Source organism: Glycine soja, chromosome 11 (assembly GCF_004193775.1).
Source record: "Glycine soja cultivar W05 chromosome 11, ASM419377v2, whole genome shotgun sequence".
NCBI lineage: Eukaryota > Viridiplantae > Streptophyta > Magnoliopsida > Fabales > Fabaceae > Glycine > Glycine soja.
Genome location: NC_041012.1, coordinates 29,512,923 through 29,529,838, shown reverse-complemented (window position 1 = coordinate 29,529,838; position 16,916 = coordinate 29,512,923). Strand labels below are relative to the sequence as shown.

The 16,916-nt window shown below is 37.4% G+C and overlaps 1 protein-coding gene and 1 non-coding gene across 2 annotated transcripts; one reads left to right on the top strand and one right to left on the bottom strand.

Moving 5' to 3' along the window:
* Window positions 1-427: 427 nt before the first annotated feature.
* On the bottom strand, window positions 428-922 carry LOC114373144. The gene has a single exon (XM_028330680.1). The coding sequence runs from the start codon at window positions 920-922 to the stop codon at window positions 428-430; it is 495 nt and encodes a 164-aa protein (XP_028186481.1).
* Window positions 923-8,957: 8,035 nt separating this feature from the next.
* Window positions 8,958-9,064, top strand: LOC114377773. The gene has a single exon (XR_003659208.1). It is a non-coding gene; the product is annotated as a small nucleolar RNA R71 (small nucleolar RNA).
* The last annotated feature ends 7,852 nt before the right edge of the window (window positions 9,065-16,916 follow it).

Here is a 16,916-nt window from a genome sequence, read left to right as displayed (position 1 = left end):
TTTCAGCCAATAAACAGGGGTCAAGGCGCTTAGCGCTAGCAATAGCTTGCTTAGCGCATGAAGAAGATGTCGCTTAGCGTGAAGGGTGCGCTTAGCGAGTGGACTACTGAAAATTTTTCTAAGTTATTTTTCGTCCGCAGCTTCATAGAAGCTTGATCAACCCCTTTTTCAATGCTAAACATGCTGAAATATGCTTCATGCAACCATAAACAAGCAAGATAGAACTAAATGCAATGAAAATTAAAAAGGACTGGGTTGCCTCCCAGGAAGCGCTCGTTTAATGTCATTAGCTTGACGCATCTTACTTTCATGGGTCTGGATCGAACTTTGTTCCAACCTTCAAAACCTCTTCTCCATACTCATTCACCGGCAAGCAAACATTTTGGTCCAGTAATTCTTTTTCTTCATCAAATAGATCAAAACTTATCTATTGATCTTCAATTCCCATCTCTAACTTCTTCTTCCCCATATCCACTACACAACTGGCAGTTGACATGAATGGACGCCCCAATATCAAAGGGATCTGGGCATCCTCCTCAATGTCAATAATAACAAAATCAGCTGGGAAGGTAAAGTTCTTCACTTGGACCAAAACATCCTCTATTACTCCATATGACCTGGTGATGGAGTGGTCTGCTAACTGCAGAGTCATTCTTGTGGGCATTATCTCCAGCTCTCCTATCCTCCGACACATAGAGAGCAGCATCAAATTAATACTTGCTCCTAAATCAATAAGAGCTTTTCCCACTGAGACAGTACCGATCGAGCAAGGAATAGTGACACTGCCTAGATCCTTATGCTTAGGTGGAAGAATGCGTTGAATCATAGCACTATAGTTTCCTTCCACAACTATGGTGTCACTATGTATGTACTTGCTCTTTCGGGTTAGCATATCCTTCATAAATTTAGAGTAGAGCGGCATCTTCTATAGAGCTTCTCTGAAAGGCATAGTGATCTCTAGCTTCTTGAAGATATCAAGAAATCTAGCCAGATGACGTTTTTTATCCTTCCTTGAGGGTACCAATGGGTATGGCACCTCTTTCCCTTCAGCTGGAGCTGATTCTTTCTTCTTGTCTCTAGCAAGCTCACTCTTACTCTTTTTCTTCTCTTCTCTCTTTTCTTCTTTTTTATTTATTTCATTTTTTTCTTTTTCTTTTTCTTTTTGTTTTTCTTTTTCTTTTCCCTCTTTTTCTTCTACATGTATTTCTTTTTCAGTCACAATTATTGGCGTCTCTCTCAACTGGTCATCATCCTTTTCTTCCTCTTCCTCAAGTTCACACAATGGTTCAACTGGTTCATGTGCTAGTTCAATTACCAGCTACTATTTTTCTTCACCTACCCTCTTCTCATCCTTCTCTTCTTCAGCCATGGTTGTCATCCTTCCATGAGTCATCACAGCTTTACACTCATCCTTTGGATTGTTTTATGTGTTTGCTCCAAATTTGTTGGAAGAGTTGTCAGCTAGTTGCTTGGCCAGCTGCCCTACCTGGATCTCCAGACTTTTAATGGACGACTCAGTGCTCTTGTGATTTGACATGGAAACCTGCATGAACTGAGCAAGAGTCTCTTCCAGTTTTGTCATCCTCTCGTAAAGGTTAGTGATCGAGGTCGTACCCGAATCAAATAAACATTAAAATGTAGTAACTAGGAAGTGATCCTAGGTCGTTTCCCAATGAGCAATGATACACCAAATGTTCATGACAGATAGTAGGAAAATAGTAACGAATGGGGGGGTTGTTTGCTTTTGTAAATTAAACAGCGAATAGATGTGAATTAGAAAATATCAAAATTAAAACACGTTGATTCCCCTTGATTCACAAGCAAGTCTCTTATCCTAGGTTACAAGAGTTTATCCTTTATCAGTTGAACCACTTAATCCAACCCTAAATTAAATTACTAAGCGAAATTTAACATAAGGCATTCATTATGTGATTAAGCAACACATACACCAATTAATCATAAACGATCATTAAGCATGAACATAATTAAGCGCAGAGACAATTAATCAAGCACTAAGCATGCATGATTTAACAGCAGCAAATTCAGAGTAATTAGTGAAGAGGAAAAACTGAACAGAATTTAACAGTAATAATAGAACCTCAAAGAGAATTGTGCTTGATCCTCAAGAGAAAGCAACGCTGGAGATTTAGCCTTCTATTAATCAATAGAGAACGAAATTATAGATTGAAGAACGGAATTTTATTGCTAAAATGAAAAGTCAAAACTAGAATTGCAAAACGAAAAAGTGTCTAAGAAAAACCTAAAACTAAAAACGAAAACAGGAGAGAGAGGAGAGAGAGGGCCTAAATTAGAACCTTGGTCTGTTATATAGTTTTTCAGCCCCAAAGCTTACAAATCTGTTTTAAATCCAAGCCCATAAATAAAATCAAATCAAATCTAGATAAGATAAGATAAGATCTAGATGAAATAATATCTAGATGAGATCAAATCTAAATAATATCTAGATAAGATAAGATAAGATCTAATTTTGTAGAATAAAATAGTCTGCCCTCTTCAAGTCCAAGCCCAATTCTGGATTCAAGCCCAATTCTTCATTAATTCCTGAAATTAGATTAAAAACATCAAATTAGCTGAATGGGCCCAAATAATAAAACTGCCTAATTAATTTGACAATTAAGACTAATCAGTAATTAAAATGGTGCAAAAAGGGTTAAGAAATAGGAGAAAATAATGGCACATCAAAACCCCCAAACTTAGCCTTTTGCACTCCTGGGCAAAATGAAATAAAGAACAAAATCCAAGGATATCAAAGAGAGACAAACAAAAAAATTTACATATTTCTCAATGAACGTCAAGGAATGAAAGGAATGGGTAACATCTAACATGAAGAGATCCAAAGAGTCAAGACATTCATGAAAATCATCCAAGCAACCCAATCATGGCAAAATAGTTAATCAGCTCAAGAATGAAAAATGATTAAGCCTCACAAGATATACACTTTATCTCTCAAGTGTCAAGGCTACTGTTTACTCTCGAAGCACCCATGAAAACAAACACCACATAGACTTGGCAAAATTCTAAAATTGACAAACAACTTGACAAACACATGCACATGAGGATCAAAAGGTCTTTAAAGGTTGTAATGGGGCCAAGGACAAGGTAGGGAAAAAATATGGAATAAGTAGCTAAATCCCAAAGGAATAGAGGAGCAATGGGGAATAAGTGGAAATTAAGAACAAGTAGTAAACCCAAACCCTCTAACATCAACAAAATCAGCCAAGGCTCCCAAATCAAGTCCTCATAACAAGACCTCATTTATTCAACTTCACTTCTTTTCTTCTTCTCTTTTTTTTTCTTTTTTTTCATTTTTTTTAACAGTACAAATTTGAAGATTAAAGCAAGAGCTAGGCAATATATATATACATCAAGCATGGCCAAAATAAAACATTAAGCATGGCCAAAAATTATATCTTCCAATGAAACATACCCCCCCCCCCCCACTTATTCCCAGCTTATTCCCAAAACAATTCCAAAGCTCCAAAATTCCTTAAGGGTAAGGTGATATCATGGTTTTTCGCTTAAGGCTTGTAATGAGCTTCAAAACAAAGAGAGGAGAACATAGGCTCAAAGGGGCTATCAAAGGGATTAATTCAAGGTAAGTCCATTTGGCTAGAAGCTTATAAGAACAAAATTGCCTAAATCATTTCCAAATATGCATGTGAATTAGGAAGCATCAACAAGAATCAAGCCAAGGCTATTGTGCAAGCAATCAATGGGGAAAAACATACCAAAAGATTATGATGATGGATGGCTCAAATTCTCACAAAGGTAAACTTATCACTTTCAAATTGATCTTTCAAAACTATCATGACATGTAGAGGAAAAACAAGGATTTCAAATCACAAAATGTCAAGAGACTTTTATTTTTAGAACAATTACCCATTTCTTGAACATATCCTATAATTCAAAGAAAAATATGCAAAGTTGTACATGCAAACAGAATTGACCTAAAATATTAAACTAGAAACCCAACAAAACTAACAAAACAAACAAATTTAACATAAACAAAACTAGCAAAACCAAAAAAACACTCCCCCCATACTTAAACAACACATTGTCCTCAATGTAGCACAATTAAAAGAATAAAAGCAATTAAACCATCAAATCGAATCGGACAAATGTAATAAAAGTAAAGGAGGAGATAGGAAAAGAAAAACTCCCTAAGTCATGGTGGAAAAGAAGTAAGCTGAAGTAAGGAGATCTTTTGATCAAGGACAACCCCCAATGTGTAATTGGATGCATCGCACATTAGCTCAAATGGGGCTGTCCAATCAGGTGCCTGAATGATAGGGGTGGTAGTCAATGCTCTTTTGAGGTAATGAAAGGCCTCTTTGCATTTATCATTAAAGCCAAACTCCACCTCCTTTTGCAACAAGTTGGATAGTGGAAGGGCTACTTTGCTAAAATCTCTTATAAAGCGCCTGTAGAATCCTGCATGACCAAGAAAAGATCGCACCTCTCGCACGCAAGAAGGGTAAGGCAATTGTGAAATAACAGAAATTTTTGCAGGATCTACTTCAATGCCCTTATTGGAAATAATGTGGTCTAAAACTATACCTTGCTCAACCATAAAATGACATTTTTCAAAATTTAGAACAAGGTTAGTTTCAGTGCATATATTCAAAACTTTTTCCAGACTATCCAAACAAACATCAAAAGAGGATCCATATACAGTGAAATCATCCATAAACACCTCTATGCAATTTTCTAAAAAATCACTAAAAATACTAATCATACAATGCTGGAAGGTACCAGGGGCATTACACAGGCCGAAACGCATTCTCCTATAGGAAAAAGTGCTAAAGGGGCAAGTGAATGTGGTCTTTTCCTAATCCTCAGGAACAATATGCATATAACTAGAAAAACCATCAAGGAAACAGTAGTGAGATTTACCTGCCAGGCGTTCAAGCATCTGGTCAATGAATGGCAGTGGAAAATGGTCCTTTTTGGTAACCTGGTTCAGCCTCCTATAGTCGATGCAAACTCTCCAACTGTTCTGCACCCGAGTAGGAATCAACTCCTCCTTCTCATTTTTTATCACGGTGAGGCCGGTTTTCTTCGGGACTACCTGGATGGTGTCATACCCTAATTTCGTCCAGGGACCTTTGCTTGATGACATGCGACCTTTGTTTGGTCCTTGTAAGGTGCTTGGCACCCCTCATTAGGCAATTTGTGAAATTCCGGGACATGTCGAAAAACAAAAGAAAATATTGATGCACAATCCGTAAAGGTTCCGTGACACACCGGAAATCAAATGGAAGCATCGTTGCATAATTAGTGAGGTTCCGTAACATTCCGTAAGTCAAAAAGGGGGTGATTATGTAATCCACAAGGTTCCGTAACATTACGGAAAGAAAACAAGTATCGTTACGAAATTCGTAAGTTTCCGTAACTTTAGGAAAAAAGAATCACCAAAAAAAAGGCAGGGGGTGTACTTAGTAAAAATGGGGGTGCAAATAGCAACCAGGCCCACTTGGGCCCTCCAGAAGATTCCTCCAGAAGGCTGTTGCTTCTGGAGGAAGCAACCCTACTCGCCTGGGCGAGCTGAGCTCGCCTGGGCGAGCTGGGCGGCAACCATCTCCCCTATTTTGCTATAAATAGGGGAGGAAGTGAGAAGGAAAAGGGTTCAGCCCCTTAGGCACTTCTCTCTCTTCCGAATTTGCTTGGAAAAATTGTTTCCGTGAAGAAAATCTAAGCCGAGGCGCTTCCGAAACGTTTCCGTAACGTTTTCCGTGAGGGATTTCGCGAAGGTTTTCGACCGTTCTTCGACGTTCTTCATTCGTTCTTCATCGTTCTTCGATCTTCAACGGGTAAGTACCTCGAACCAAGCTTTTCGATTGATTCTATGTACCCATGGTGGTCCACATTGTGTTTTGTGTATTTCTATTCTCGTTTCATTTACTTTTTATACCCCCTCTTGACGTGCTTAAGCCATTTTACTTTAGTCATTTCTCGCTTAAACTAAAAATAAAATAAATTTCCACCGATCGTTTGAATTGTATTATCCATTAACTTCGGTTAAAATGAATTCCGACCATTCGGTCGTGCCGTAACCACGTTGGAAATCAAAAAAGAGGTAAAAAAATAATATAATAATAAAAAAAACATCTTTTAGGTAAAATAAAGCGGAAAATCAATCGGACGTTTTAACCGAATTGACTAATAACTAAAGTGAAACTAAGGCTAAAATCAACTCGCCTAGTCAAGATCGTCCATAAAAATAGGTTTTTGAAGTTTGTCATTTCAATTTCTTACTAAGTAAAAATGGATCATTTTCAAGGTCCAACGCCTTAAAATGATCACCTTTGAAGTAAAAAGAATCACTTGATAAAAAAGAACTACGTAGGTCTGATTTTCTCATCCCAATTGAGGAATACGTAGGAGCAAAGGGAAACATCCTTGTCGACCACAAAAAGAGAAAAATATAAAAAGGGTACAAAGGATATAAAGACATAAAAAGGGAACATAAAAAATCAAAGTCATGTTTGCACATTCGATTAAAGGCTGCCGTCCCTTGGGACGGACATGTGGGGTGCTAATACCTTCCCCGTGCGTAAATACAACTCCCGAACCTTTTCACTTAAAAGTTCTTAGATCGCGTCTTTTCCGGTTTTTCCGACGTTTTCCTCAAATAAACGTTGGTGGCAACTCCGCGCGTATTCCTTTCGTGGAACACACCTCCCGCGAGTCACGCGTCGCCCTCCCGCCGAAGGGTAGGTTGCGACAGATGGGACTCACCCATTGGCTGTCGGAGATAGGATAAATGATTCCAACTTGTAAAAGCTTGGTTACCTCCTTCTTCACTACATCAAGAATCACCGGGTTGAGTCTTCTCTGTGGCTGTCTTATAGGTTTAGCCCCATCCTCTAAATTTATCCGATGCATACATGTGGATGGGCTAATACCAGGAATGTCCGCCAGGGTCCAGCCTATAGCCTTCTTATGCTTCTTGAGAACAGATAACAACTTCTCCTCTTGCTCATCAGCAAGGGAGGCAGATATAATTACTGGAAAACTTTTGCTATAATCCAAGTAAGCATATTTTAAATTTGATGGCAGAGGCTTTAATTCTGGTGTGGGCGGCTGGGTAATGGTACAAAGAGATGGTTTCTCAGCCTGTACCTCATAAAGAAAGTTAGAGGTATGTGTACTTCCTGAAACATGGTTAGTTCTATCTGACTCTAGAAAATCAATCTCAAGAGGTAAAACATCACTAGACATGTAATCAATATAAATTTTAGATTCACTCTCAGCATCAAATTCAGACATATGATCGAGTACAAATTCAGATTCAATGCATGAAGAGTGACAGGCATGCATATTAGAATGAAGATCAGTCATGTATTCATCAACAATATGGTCAATTATTTCAACATGAAATACAGAAAGATCTTCAAATGGGTGTTTCATAGCATCAAGAATGTTAAAATGAATAGTTATATCACCAAACTCCATAGATAGTGTGCCTGCATATACATTTATCTTAGTTCTAGCAGTTTTCATAAAAGGTCTGCCTAGAATGATGGGAACTGAGCCTTTAGAAAATCCCTCCTCCATATTCAAAATATAAAAATCAACAGGGAAAATCAGTTCACCAACTCTAACTAAGACATCCTCTATGAAACCAGCAGGATAGGCAACACTTCTATTAGCTAAATGAATTACCACATCAGTTGACTGCAAGGAACCAAGAGATAGAGAATTAAAAATAGACAGAGGCATCACACTAACAGAAGCTCCTAAATCTAGCATGGCATTGTCAAACTTATTGTTCCCTATAATACAAGGTATGTTGAATGTACCTGGATCTTTACATTTTTCAGGGATTTGGGGAACATATTTACCAATCAATGCGGAGACATTTCTGCCCATACTAATTCTTTCACTTCCTTTAAGCTTCCGCTTATTAGTGCACAGCTCCATCAAGAATTTAGCATATCTTGGAATTTGCTTTATTGCACCAGCAAAGGTATTTTTACCTCTACTTTTCTAAATGTTTCCAATATCTCCCTCTTTGCCTCTTCCATTTTTTGTTGGAAATTGCTCTTGGAGGGAATGGAAGAGGGATATACTGCTTCTGTAAATCAGATTCACCTGCATAGAAATTGTTAGGTAACTTACTCTTTAAATTTTTGTCATCGTCTTTTTCTGGAGTAGAGTGAAGTTGGGAAAGTTCATTTACGGATGAGGAAGATGCTACTGGTTGAGGTCCTTGACACTGCTTTCCCGACCTCAATGTAATGGCACTTACATTTTTGGGATTCTGGACAGATTGAGAAGGTAATCTGTCAGAATTTTGGGATTGTTATTGATTTAACTGTGTAGCCAATTGTTCCATCTGATTAGTTAAGCTCTGAATGGAGGCTCTGGTCTCTTGTTGAAACTGCATGTTTTGCATAGTCATTTGCCTCACAATTTCTTCAAGGGAAGGTTGCGGAGGGGCCTCGACTATTTGCTGTTTCTAGGGTTGTTGCTGTTGTTGTTGTTGCTACTGGATTGGTGGAGGAACGTATGGTCTGCTTGGGCCAGCAGCATTTTGAAAATAAGGTTGTTGTTGTTGCTGCTGCTATTGTGAAGGGCAAAGGTCTATGTGGTGGTCGGCAAAAGAGCATAAACCACAGAGTCTGGCGACAGGTGCAGATTTTTGTTTCATGGCCAGTTGGGTTACCAGGTTAACCAAGGCATCTAGTTTACCTTCAAGCTTCTTAGTCTCGGCTGATGAAGATGAATTCGTGGCTACTTCATGCACTCCTCTAATGATAATAGCATCACTTCTGGCACTAAATTACTGGGAGTTTGAAGCCATCTTCTCAATTAAATTTCTGGCTTCAGCAGGGGTCATGTCTCCAAGAGCTCCACCACTGGTAGCATCTATCATACTTCTCTCCATGTTGTTGAGTCCTTCATAAAAAAACCGGAGAAGAAGCTGCTCAAAAATCTGGTGGTGAGGGCAACTGGCACATAGTTTTTTAAATCTCTCCCAGTATTCATATAGGCTCTCTCCACTGAGTTGTCCAATACCTGAAATATCCTTTCTGATGGTCGTGGTCCTGGAAGAAAGGAAAATTTTTTCTAAGAATACTCTCTTGAGGTCATCCCAGCTCGTGATAGACCTTGGAGCAAGGTAATATAGCCAGTCCTTTGCCACTCCCTCTAAAGAATGAGGAAAGGCCTTTAGAAATATGTGATCCTCCTGGACATCTGGTAGTTTCATGGTGGAGCAGACAATATGGAATTCCTTCAGATGCTTATGTGGGCCTTCACCTGCAAGGCCATGAAACTTTGGAAGCAAATGGATTAGTCCAGTTTTAAGAACATATGGGACATCCTCATCAGGGTATTGGATGCACAAGCTTTCGTAGGTGAAATCAGGTGCAGCCATTACCCTTAGAGTCCTCTCACGGGGTGGAGGTTGTGCCATATTCTCAGAATGTTCAAAATTAGAATGTTCAAAACTATAATGCTCAAAATCACCAATAACAGAATGCTCAGGATGCTCAAAAGGTACTAAATGATGTCTAACTAATCTATGAAATGTCCTATCTATCTCAGGATCAAAAGGTTGTAAGTCAGATGGATTGCCTCTAGTCATACACTATATTTAGCATGCACAACTAGTTGCCTTCTTATGCAAGTAACAGTGTAAGTTTGAACTAAAACTACCATTAAATGATATACAAATTACTTGAAATTTTGTGAGCAGCCTTACAAAATGATGAGAAGATAGCACAAAAAATTTCAAACAAAAATTCAAAGTCTAACTATAGAAGCTAAAAATGGTAAGTTAAGAAAAATAAGAGAATAATACTTGGAAAATAAAAAACTTTTGACAGAATCACAATTTTTGGAAGAAGGAGACCTCAGCTAGCCTACAGCAGGTTGCCACGACATGGGAAATTTTTTTCTACCCCAAATACATATATAATAATTGCGATTCTGATAACCGGAGCAAAAGTTATGGCCGTTTGAAGTTTAGACAAAAATTAAATTTGCTACTTCTTTTTGAACTTTCAAATCTGACCAAACTAAGGGCTCCAGCTATTTTTCCCACAAAATATGGATCAAAAGAAGTGACCACAAAAAAATTCAGCAAAAAATAACAACTATAGCTACCAAAACAAAAAATCCCAATTAATTCAGCAAGGGTGGTCTCTAAAATTTGTCGCTAAGGGATTTCCACTACTACCCTGTTTTCCAGCAAGTGTTCTATTCAGCAAAAGTGGTCGCTAAATCTGTCGTAAAACACTATTCACAGCAAAACATCAAAACTGAAACAGGGGAAGCGCTGAACAGAAAAAAAACTAAAACAGAACACACAATAAACAAAATAACAAGGTACTAAACAATACTAACACAGCACTAACACAACACGAAAAAATTAAACACTAACACAAGAATTAAACACTAACACGACACCAACTACTATGAACCTTTGGACACTGCTCCCCGGCAACGGTGCCAAATTTGATCGAGGTCGTACCCGAATCAAATAAACATTAAAATGTAGTAACTAGGAAGTGATCCTAGGTCGTTTCCCAACGAGCAATGATACACCAAATGTTCATGACAGATAGTAGGAAAATAGTAACGAATGGGGGGGTTGTTTGCTTTTGTAAATTAAACAGCGAATAGATGTGAATTAGAAAATATCATAATTAAAACACGTTGATTCCCCTTGATTCACAAGCAAGTCTCTTATGCTAGGTTACGAGAGTTTATCCTTTATCAGTTGAACCACTTAATCCAACCCTAAATTAAATTACTAAGCGAAATTTAACATAAGGCATTCATTATGTGATTAAGTAACACATACACCAATTAATCATAAACGATCATTAAGCAAGAACATAATTAAGCGCAGAGACAATTAATCAAGCACTAAGCATGCATGATTTAATAGCAGCAAATTCAGAGTAATTAGTGAAGAGGAAAAACTGAACAGAATTTAACAGTAATAATAGAACCTCAAAGAGAATTGTGCTTGATCCTCAAGAGAAAGCAACGCTGGAGATTTAGCCTTCCATTAATCAATAGAGAACGAAATTATAGATTGAAGAACGGAATTTTATTGCTAAAACGAAAAGTCAAAACTGGAATTGCAAAACGAAAAAGTGTATAAGAAAAGCCTAAAACTAAAAACGAAAACAGGAGAGAGAGGAGACAGAGGGCCTAAACTAGAACCTTGGTGCTGTTATATAGTTTTTCAGCCCCAAAGCTTACAAATATGTTTTAAATCCAAGCCCATAAATAAAATCAAATCAAATCTAGATAAGATAAGATAAGATCTAGATGAAATAATATCTAGATGAGATCAAATCTAAATAATATCTAGTTAAGATAAGATAAGATCTAATTTTGTAGAATAAAATAGTCTTCCCTCTTCAAGTCCAAGCCCAATTCTGGATTCAAGTCCAATTCTTCATTAATTCCTGAAATTAGATTAAAAACATCATATTAGCTTAATGGGACCAAATAATAAAACTGCCTAATTAATTTGACAATTAAGACTAATCAATAATTAAAATGGTGCAAAAAGGGTTAAGAAATAGGAGAAAATAATGGCACATCAGTTAGGCCCTTGCTGCTACTATGGTCTATTAGATGGCCCACCCTGGTCTTTATTGAACTGATTATCGGGATGAGTTCTCCATTGATTTTGCTGCTGGTATTGCTGGCCATGTTGAAATCCTGAAAATCCACTTGCATTAAAATTCTGTCGTGGCTGGTTTCCCATGTAATTAACTTCATGAGCTATTTCTTCCGTGGCAATACACAAGCCCGACTCATGAGCTCCACCACAAAGTGTGCAACCTGCAACCTGCAAAACAGAAGAAGGTAAAGGTTGACTAGCATTTAGTTGTGTTGGCAACTTACTTAATGTGTCCGTCAAAGCCTCAAGTTGCTTAGAAAGCAACTTATTATGCGCCAACAAAGCATCTTGTGATGACAGCTCCAATAAACTCTTGGTGGGAAAGTATGATCTATCACGCAAAATAGCATGATCACTAGCAACCATATTTTCTATTAATTCCATGGCTTCTTCGGGGGGGTCTTCAATTTTATTTTCCCCCTATAGAAGCATCTAAAAGATGCTTAGATTGTGGCCTCAACCCGTCAATGAAAATGTTCAACTGTATAGGCTCAGAGAATCCATGAGTAGGAGTTTTCCGCAACAAGCTACGAAATCTTTCTAGAGCTTCACTCAAAGATTCATTTGGAAACTGGTGAAAAGAAGAGATGGCATCCTTTCCTTTTGTAGTCTTGGACTCTAGGAAATATTTCTTCAGAAACTTTTCCATAACTTCATCCCAAGTCCTCAAGCTATTACCTTTAAATGAATGCAGCCACCTCTTGGCTTCTCCAGATAGTGAAAATGAAAATAAGCTCAACCTAACAGCATCTTCTGGCACTCTAGCAATTCTGATTGTGTTACAAATTTCAATGTAAGTTGCTAGATGTGCATAAGGATCTTCATTGGGAAAACCATGGAATTGGTTGCCCTGTATCAGTTGGATTAATGAATGAGGATATGTTATATTCAGGGCTTGAACCTCTGGCAGCGCAATGCTAGTGAAAAACTACGGCACACAAGAACTGGAGTAGTCTTCAAGGGTCACCCTTCTCGGTTGCTCTTCAGCCATTGTGTCAGTGTCAGACATTGTAGTCTATGATTCCCTTGTCTCTGGAAAACTAGAAGACGACTCAAAAGATTGAGGTTCTTCAAGAATTACTACTGCTTTTATATCCAACAAAAATTTCCTTCGCCTCACTATGTTGTTCCTTCTACAAGTTGCTTCAATTTCCAAGTCTAATGGAAACAAATTACCTACAGATGATCTACGCATACAAAGCACTAGCAGAAACAGCAGTTATCCAATTCCAAAGAAAAATAAATTATGCAGTAAACAAATATTCACAAAAACAAACAATGGATCAAAGAATAAAGAATAAACACCTATAAAATGAACTAAACTTTCCAAATGGAAAGTAGTTCCCCGGCAACTGTGCCAAAATACTTGTTCACTCCTAGGTACTACTTGTTTTATGGAAGTGAAATCTAACCGACAAGTGTATCGGGTCGTCAAGTAAATAATAAAATGGTATAAATCGAGTATCAAACTCAGGAAACTTGTTTCATTTGGAAAAGCATCATTCAACAAGCAGGTATTTGTACAAAGAATTAACTATCATGAATTAAAAACAAAGGTGATTCTATTCTAATTAAAACAATAAATGTGAGCAAGTAGGTGTGAAAATAGATATGTAAAAGCGTTGGGTCCTCCTACTGAGATACTTGATTCAATTAATTATATTTCTCTATTTAAGGTTATTTCTGTGTTCTATGCTGAGGACTACGATACCAAACATTGATGTCTCGTGAGTTTGGACTAATTCTAATTAAACCTCGTTCTCGGATTCCTCATCGAACTTAGCCTAACTGAACAACGTTACGACTACAGCATAATAAAAACTAAATTACCGCACGTCGTGTCTAGACATACAATAATCTAGCCCTGCTTTATCCAGTTTGAAGGATGCACATTTTCCAATGCTAAAGCTCCTAACAGCACACACAAATGGGTGATCAAACCACAAACATGAGATAATTAAGCACAGATAGAAGCAATGAACACATAAAACAACTTTAAATATATATGAAAAAAGTTTACATCAAGTGTTCAACAGAATTTCCCAACAAAGGGGTTTAGCCTTCCATCACAAGAAAACACCTTTTACAATCAAGAAGTGGGCTTTCAGAGAAAATATCAGATTACACAACTGTGGTGATGTCTCCTCCACCTCTAGGAACCTAGAAATTTCTCCTAGACCTAAGATCCTCCTAAAAGCTAGTGGCTTTCCTCCTTGCTCCATTTTTTGCCTCTTTTTTCCGTTCTTCACCAAGCTCTCTTAGTCTATTCGGACTCTCCTTTTCTTTTTCTTCACTTCAGGCTTAAAAAGGGCTTTCTGACCTCGAAGGCTCGCTTAGGGTCATTTTCGCGCTTAGCGCGAGTAAGTGAACTTTGGCTAACTGCGACAAGCGCGCTTAGTGCCAGAAGGGGACAGATGACTCGCTAAGCGAGCTGATGACACGCTAAGCATGGACTTGCATGGAAGATTCCCTCCCAGATTCCTCTTACTCGCTAAGCCAACTGCTGCCTCGCTTAGCAGATGATACTCGCTAAGCGCATGATCTCGGCGTAGCGAGACAGCAACTTCTGCACCTTCCAAATGTTCTCCTTTTTACCTGAAATTGAAGTGAAAATTACATTAATTCCATGTAAAGAGATTCTTCTGAGCACAAACTCATTTAATCAAGAAAATATTTACAATCCTACAAAAGGAACCATAAATTGGGGAAAATAAATACATTCTGGAAATCTTTTCTATACAAAAGTTAGTCGTAAAAGGCGACCAACAATTACATTCTGTGCAAAATAGTAATTCTTCAGTCAAACATAGTGCATCATCATTTGAGCAAGCAATTCCAAGAAGGACTATGCTGATGTTGGATCAATTTTATCCATGCATTCATGATTCCATTGAAAACATTGTGGATATCGTGCAATTGTTGCCTTATTAGGTGTGGGTGAAAATTCATGGTCTTTGGTGCGTAACCATTTGCTTAAAGAACTTGCCAAATGGTCTAATGAGTATATCAACCTACTTGGTGGCATAAACAAATTTGAGGAATTAAAGTAGTCCCTACTTGTTGGTGGATTTTCCATGGTATATAATTTTTGTTATTTTTTATTGGATTAAATTTGGTTTAAATAAATGTAATTATAATTGTTACATGTAGATTACCATAGATAAGTGGATGAATATAACTGACATGGGATATGTGATTGCATCAATGTATAATGTCATCCTTGTTTCTCTTTCTCTCCAATAAAGCATGACGTTTTTTCCTCTTAGAAGTCAACCACCAATAGATTGTTCTGTACATCGTGTAATATGTATCGATCATGTGTATGACAATCATTTTTTTTAGGTAAATGCATGATCATCCTGTTTGTTTAATTTATGTATTAAATTGTGTTATAATAATTTGAATGTGTATGTCCATATGTAACAGGTATTTATAAGAGACTATTGTCCCTTACTGCCAGTAGCTTTGGTATGGTCTATACATTGTCATCCTTAAGAAAAGCAGTGACCAACACCATATATTAGTAGAATGCAACAGTACAAAAATTTGTTGATGTTGAAAATAGACTTTGCTGATTTAAGTGAAGATTGAACATTTAGTTACTTATATAATTGTCATGTAATACGATAATATACATGTGTTTCATTGAATGTTCATATAATTATCTATTTTACTTAACTTTCAATTATAATTAAGGTCACTATAATACCTAGTGTTTAGTGTTACATGTGTGTATTACGATTTAGTGTTACTTGAATACATATGGTTTATTGGTACTTCACTAATTGGGGTTTATTGTAATGTCACTACTTAGGGTTAATGTTGCTTTACTAATTAGGGTTTTGGGATGTTTTAATACCTAGTGTTTAGTGTTACGTCATAAGTTAGGGTTTAGTGTTTTTTCAGTACTTAGGGTTTATTGTTATGTGACTAATATAGGGTTTATGATTTAATTCTCAACCTAGGGTCTAAGGTTACGACAGTTGTTAAATAATAAACATTGTGTAGTTACAAAAATAAATAAAATGGATCTCAAATAAAATTAAATAATAAACATTGTCTAATTATATTGCATACAAAAATAATATAAAACCTAATAAATTCTAAAGGTCTTCATGCATCTTCCATACACAGCCTTCATCGCGACCACACATATACATTGTGTTCCGCAACCACACCTCTAGCGATCCTTAGGCAATCTCTGGCGATAGTGTATGCTTATGTACCTTATGTCACGATCCTTAGGTTTAGCAATCGTTCCAACCTTTCAACTATTGCTTGGCAAGCCTCATATTACATTGACAATAACGGAAAAGGTTTATACTTAATGCATGTTCAAATAAAAGGAGTAATAGAGTCAATTGAAACATATATTTTACCATTGCATGTCGAGGGTGCTCTACATGAGCAAGTGCATCTGCAGGTGTTTCGACCATAGTTGTTGCCGCCACCAGGTGCTGAGGAATATCTGGTTCAATAAATGTGTCATTCTACACCACATGTGGATGTCTAGGTGGAGCCTCAGTCTATGTCGAACTTATGAAGGGATGAGAAATCCTGTAGAACCACTCCATGTAGTCTGCTGCACACTGTCCAGACACAACACATATTTGATCCACTGATTCAAGGTATTCAGAAAACTGAATCCATCTACATCAATATCTTTTATGCATAATGTTGATGCAATAAGGTATGGAGGAATGATCTACACATACCCAAACTATCGCACAACCCTCTCTGGTCGGTATCTGACAACAGATGGACCCCATCAGATATGTCCGGAAAACAAAGAAATGCCTTCCTAGACTTCCAATGATAGGCACGTGGTTTCCTCTCATGATAATCTTCAGCAGCAATACAGAAAGCAATAGAAGGAAAATGCTCTTAGATCCAACACTAGACATATTTTGAAAACAAAAAAAAATTCAAAACAATAGTCAACATAAATTACATAACAAAAAAAAATTCAATTCAATTATAATTACCTGTAAAAGTGTGATATATTCTACAAGTTTCCTAGCCCTCTCCATGCGTAGCTTCCACTCTGGGTAAGGTCACAAAAGGCATCCAAGAATACCATATGCACGTGTGTGACACTCTTGTTAGCAAAGAGTGTGCAGCCTACCAGATACAAGAGATATGCTCAAGTTGCTACAGTCCACTGTGCTACATCACATTTGTTGCGATAAATGTCTCGCAGCCAGGATAGTCGAACATATACCCCATGGCATTGTATTGTCTCAGC

What these genes read in the sequence shown, in the direction of transcription:
- LOC114373144 (XM_028330680.1), bottom strand. Translation starts at nt 922, where the DNA reads ATGCCGCTCTACTCTAAATTTATGAAGGATATGCTAACCCGAAAGAGC.